The sequence below is a fragment of the Pipra filicauda genome, unplaced genomic scaffold (assembly GCF_003945595.2).
Source record: "Pipra filicauda isolate LSUMZ 115617 unplaced genomic scaffold, ASM394559v2 scaffold780_size116387_pilon, whole genome shotgun sequence".
Classification (NCBI taxonomy): domain Eukaryota; kingdom Metazoa; phylum Chordata; class Aves; order Passeriformes; family Pipridae; genus Pipra; species Pipra filicauda.
In genome coordinates this window covers 101,885-107,532 of record NW_024104954.1, presented here as the reverse complement: position 1 = coordinate 107,532, position 5,648 = coordinate 101,885, and the positions used below count along the sequence as shown (strand labels likewise).

The 5,648-nt window shown below is 47.0% G+C and overlaps 1 protein-coding gene across 1 annotated transcript; it reads left to right on the top strand.

Annotated features, from left to right (window-relative positions):
• Positions 1 to 2,164: 2,164 nt before the first annotated feature.
• Positions 2,165 to 5,382, top strand: SLC5A3 (solute carrier family 5 member 3). Its single transcript, XM_039389871.1, has one exon. It carries the CDS (start codon positions 2,451 to 2,453, stop codon positions 4,590 to 4,592), a length of 2,142 nt encoding a protein of 713 aa, XP_039245805.1. The 5' UTR covers positions 2,165 to 2,450; the 3' UTR covers positions 4,593 to 5,382.
• The last annotated feature ends 266 nt before the right edge of the window (positions 5,383 to 5,648 follow it).

The following is a 5,648-nucleotide window of genomic DNA, read 5'->3' as shown; positions in this document are numbered from 1 at the left end:
TTTAGTATATATTTTATTATATTAAAATATTATTATAATATATCAAACATATTTTATCTATTTTAGTATATATTTTATTATATATTTTTAATATTTGTTATAGATTTTATAATATATGATATATTTTCATTGAATATTTTATTAAATATTTTTTGAAGTATATATTTTGAAAGCATATATTTTGTTATTATATATATTTTTTGATTCTGGACTCCTCTTGAAAACCAGCCAGATCATACAAATAACACGATTGTGAATCTCTCCTTGAGGTTGAAATTGTGGTTTTCTGGAATCTACTTTTAAAATACATGAGAAGTGCCCATTTTTCCATCAGCACCATCGATTCCTTCAACACAAAGGGGCAAAGGGTGTGTTTTCAACCTTAACTCTCTTGGAATTTGCAGTGGTTTTATTTACTCTTTAAACACAAGGAATATGTTACGGGGATGCTAAACAAGAAACCAGCCAAATATTAGAATCTGTTATCTGGCTGTTTGTATTAATCATTAATTAATAGGGACATTCAGCCCAGTGCCAGAGCAGTCCTGCCAGTGGAGTGGAAGGGGGAACACCTGGAGACCTGTGACACTGGTGGATCTTGTGGTCAGGAATAATATCCAGGGATTTGGAGGTTTTTTGTGTGAACATTATAATTACCAATGGGTGGGAAAGAGGACTGGACTCAGACCCTGTTCCTTGTTCTCTGGAATAATCTTGACTCCTCGAGGTTTGTTGTTCTGGTCTTTAGGCTAAGCCTGATCTTTGCTTTGGTCTCCCTTTCCGTTCCTCTGCCTGGTGTAGGAAATGGAAGGATCCCCCATCCAGCACTCCCCAAACCCATCCAAAAGGTTTGGGTTGGGAAATGAGGCCCTGGCACAGGTTGCCCAGAGAAGCCGTGGCTGCCCCTGGACCCCTGGAAGTGTCCAAGGCCAGGTTGGAGCAACCCGGGCTAGTGGAAGGTGTTGGGTTGGGACTGGATGGGTTTTAAGATCCCTTCCAACCCAAACCATTCCATGATTCCGTGATACCTCCCAAGGGATAAACGGGAGAGGGGAGCATCCCATGTCCGGGACAGAGGTCGGAGCCTTCGGTGTCCTTCGGTGCCCCTTCCTGTCCCAACTCTTCCAGCTCTGCCAGCAAATCTTTATTATTAGTTCTGAAACAAGGAATTTTGTTCTCTGACATTCTTTGGGATAATGTCAGGTGGGATTTGGGTCTCAGGGAGAGAGGAGCAGGGGATGCCTTGTCTCCATACCTTCTCCCTGGGATGGTGGTGAACCTCTCCGTGGCTGGATGCAAATGGATGCCGGGAGCATCCAACTGCTACCAGAATCCATCCAGTGTTCCCTCCTGTGCCTGGGGTGCTCCCAAAAAATCCAAAGTCACAATTCCAACAGAACTACCTGAAGTGGGATGTCAGGCAGAGTTTTGCTTCTGCCACTTGCTTGAACAGGACTTTCTCTTCCCTTGGATCCCGTGGGATATGTAGGAAGAAGTTTCCAAGTGAAATGTAACCCTGTGATTATGCGTACCCCAAAACTCACCTCAAACCTGTGGAGTAACCTCGACTCTCCAGCTGATTTTAAATTTCTGTTGTTTTTTGACAGTTTTGTGACTTCACTTTGATTTTTTTTTATTTTTTTTTTTTTTTTTAGCTCTAGCAGCCACTGCATCCATGTGGTGCCAGGATCTTGTCAGGATTTGTGGGATGCAGTGCTAGAGCCATACAGGGAATGACTGGCTCCGTAGAGGTTGTTATTTGTTGGGTTTATTTTCATTTCATTTTCCTAAGATTGCTCGAGAGAGGAAGACTTGAAAGTGGCTTGACAATTAGACTTGTGAGACACTGAAGTAACACGAAATAAAATGTATTTGTGTTCCTTGCCTCGCTCTGGGGAGTTTGGGCCCTTCAATCCTCCCGAATTGCTGCGTCTCCGAAGGTACTCGTAACCCCCGAAGCTGCCCTGCGAAAGGCTTTGCTGCTTGGTTCTGCCAGTATTGAATGATGTCTGTTATGGAATTGCATAAATACAGCAGGAATTATAAAGGGGGAAGAATCTGTGGTGTTCGGTCATTGTTTTACTACACTTCAAATTTTTTCTCATTACTTCATGAAATTCCTCTCTAATTCAATCTTTGTCTTTTGTCTTTGCTGCCTTGCAGGGTTGGTACAGTAGGCCTCACTAAACTTAGCTGCAACTAAGAATTTCTCCTACATCAACTGAGTTAAGGCTGATGCTCTTGTGGAATGTGGATTAAAAGTGCGTGCTAAGTTCCAAATTCCCAGTTGAGAAGCGGAGAAAGTAAATGTACCACTGCCACCAGCATCAGGACAGCAAACCAAGGGACAAAGAATTTGAGCCGCGGTGTTGCTCTTTGTTAACTGGCTCACGTGGTGCTTAAGAGACGTTGGCTGGGGGGCGAGAAGTGGACGCCAGCCGGTTACAAACATGAGGGCCGCCCTGGAGACGGCAGACATTGCCATTGTGGCCCTGTACTTCGTGCTGGTCATGTGCATAGGTTTCTTTGCCATGTGGAAGTACAATCGGAGCACCGTGAGCGGCTACTTTTTGGCAGGGCGTTCTATGACCTGGGTAGCGATCGGTGCCTCTTTGTTTGTGAGCAATATTGGAAGTGAACATTTCATTGGGCTCGCAGGATCCGGAGCGGCGAGCGGATTTGCCGTGGGCGCGTGGGAGTTCAACGCCTTAATGCTTTTGCAGCTTTTGGGATGGGTCTTCGTCCCCGTCTACATCCGGTCGGGAGTGTACACCATGCCCGAATACTTGTCCAAGCGTTTCGGAGGGCATAGGATTCAAATCTATTTTGCAGCGTTGTCTCTAATTCTTTATATCTTCACCAAACTCTCGGTTGACTTGTATTCGGGGGCGCTTTTTATCCAAGAGTCGCTAGGTTGGAACCTCTATCTGTCGGTTATCCTGCTTATCGGAATGACGGCGCTCTTGACTGTGACCGGAGGGCTGGTGGCCGTCATCTACACAGACACCCTTCAGGCCCTGCTTATGATTATCGGTGCCCTCACGCTCATGATCATAAGCATCACGGAGGGCGGTGGGTTTGAAGAAGTTAAGAGGAGGTACATGCTGGCGGCGCCGAACATCACGTCCATCCTGTTAACCTACAACATTTCCAACACCAACTCCTGCAACGTCGACCCCAAGCCCGACGCGCTTAAAATGTTGCGCGAGCCGACGGACGAAGACATTCCCTGGCCCGGATTCCTGCTGGGACAGACCCCGGCTTCCGTCTGGTACTGGTGTGCCGACCAAGTCATAGTCCAGAGAGTCTTAGCCGCGAAAAACATCGCTCATGCCAAAGGCTCCACCCTGATGGCGGGTTTCCTAAAGCTGCTGCCCATGTTCATCATCGTCGTCCCGGGCATGATCTCCCGCATCCTGTTCGCGGATGACATCGCCTGCATCAATCCCGAGCACTGCTTCCAGGTCTGCGGGAGCAGGGCCGGCTGCTCCAACATCGCCTACCCGCGGCTGGTGATGAAGCTGGTGCCGGTGGGGCTGCGGGGCCTCATGATGGCCGTGATGATCGCCGCGCTCATGAGCGACCTGGACTCCATCTTCAACAGCGCCAGCACCATCTTCACGCTCGATGTCTACAAGCTCATCCGGAAGAGCGCGACGTCCCGGGAGCTCATGATCGTCGGGAGGGTCTTCGTGGCGTTCATGGTGGTGATCAGCATCGCCTGGGTGCCCATCATCGTGGAGATGCAAGGCGGGCAGATGTACCTGTACATCCAGGAGGTCGCGGACTACCTGACCCCGCCGGTGGCCGCCCTGTTCCTCATGGGGATCTTTTGGAAGCGCTGCAATGAGCAGGGGGCCTTCTACGGCGGCATGGCCGGGTTCGTGCTCGGCGCCGTCCGGTTGATACTGGCGTTTATTTACCGCGCTCCGGAGTGCGACCAGCCGGACACGAGGCCGGGCTTCATCAAAAACATCCATTACATGTACGTGGCCACGGCTCTGTTCTGGATCACCGGGATCGTGACCTTCGTGGTCAGTCTCCTGACCCCTCCGCCCACGAAGGAGCAGGTCCGGACCACCACCTTCTGGGCCGTGAAGAACAGGAGCGTCAAGGAGACGGCGGCCAAGGGGGAGCTCTACAAGGCGCAGGAGAAGAGCATCCTCAAGTGCAACGAGAACGCCAACCACATCATTCCCAACGGCAAATCCGAGGAGAACCTGAAAAACCTCAAGCCGGAGGACATCAACCTCCTGGTGACCTGCAGAGACGACAGCAACCCGGTGATCTCGGTGAGCCACTCCGAAGTCGAGACGCCGGTGGATTGTTACTCCAACGGCCAGGCGGCTCTGATGGGCGAGAAGAAGCACGAGGAGGAGACTGAGGACCCAGAGAGACATTTGAAATTCATAGATTGGTTCTGTGGCTTTAAAAGTAAAACCATGACCAAGAGAGCTGTTCGGGAGGTCGAGGAAGAGACTGTTTGTTTACAAATGCTGGAAGAGACTCCAAAAGTTAAACTATTACTAAATACTGGACTGGTCTGTGTGTGTTCGCTTGGAATATTCATGTTTGTCTACTTCTCTTTGTGAGTGAATAGTGAACTTTTAAGGGTATGGCTGAACATACAGAAGTTGATACAGGTCTCTGGAGATTGGTTTTCTTTTTCCTGTTTTTGTTTTTTTTTTTTGAATTTCAAACAACATAACCACAACCCAGGCATTGTTTACGCTATAATTGTAAGATCAACTCAGCTTTAGCCTATTTCCAGACCATTTGAGACGTGTTGTCCTCTCTCTGCTCAAAGCAGAACCTGTCCTGTGGTGGCTTTTTTTCTTTTTTTCCCTTTTGTGGTTTCTTTTTGTTTGGTTTGGTTTTTTTTTTTCTTGTTCCATTTGCAGTACTAACCTTTTGTTTTTACGTGTATAAATATACCAAAGGCAGGCAGGTGGCTGTGTTTGAAGTCAGGCAGTTCCAGCTCAGTCAGCATTAAGATAACGAGTAATCATTTACCAGTGTGGAAAATCTAAATGATCAAAGCTGTGTCAAAAGGTTTTTAAATGTAGAGCTGCGATGCACATCCTGTAAAATAACTGTATTCCCTTGGCCAACTTAGCACTTCTTAATTTTGCTCACTGCTTTCAGTTGTTTTTATTTTACTTTTTTTAATTCAATTTCTCTTATAGCAACAACAGGGAGTTATTTTGTCTCATTTTATAGCACTTAAAACATGATAGTTGTTAGTAGCTTTCTGTTTTTATTTTTTTTCTTTGTAAGAGAAGTTTTGACTTTTGATTTTTTTTTTTTTAATCCACTGTAAATTCCAGTACTGAAAAATCGCTGTATTTGAAGGGAAAAAAAAAAAAAAAGGGGAAAAAAAGAAACAACGAACCAAAATGAAAAAAAAAAGCCTGGACATGACAAACTGTCACTGGAGCAGAAGGAAAAAGAAATAATCTTTATTTGGGTTTTGTATTCAGCAGGGTGGGAAGGGATCTCTGGAGATCATCCAGTCCATCCCCCTGCCGAGGCAGGTGACACGGGAACGTGTCCAGGTGGGTTTGGAATGTCTCCAGAGGGAGAAACTCCGCTCCCTCCCTGGGCAGCTGTTCCTGTGCTCTGCCACCCTCCAGGGAAAGATGTTTTTC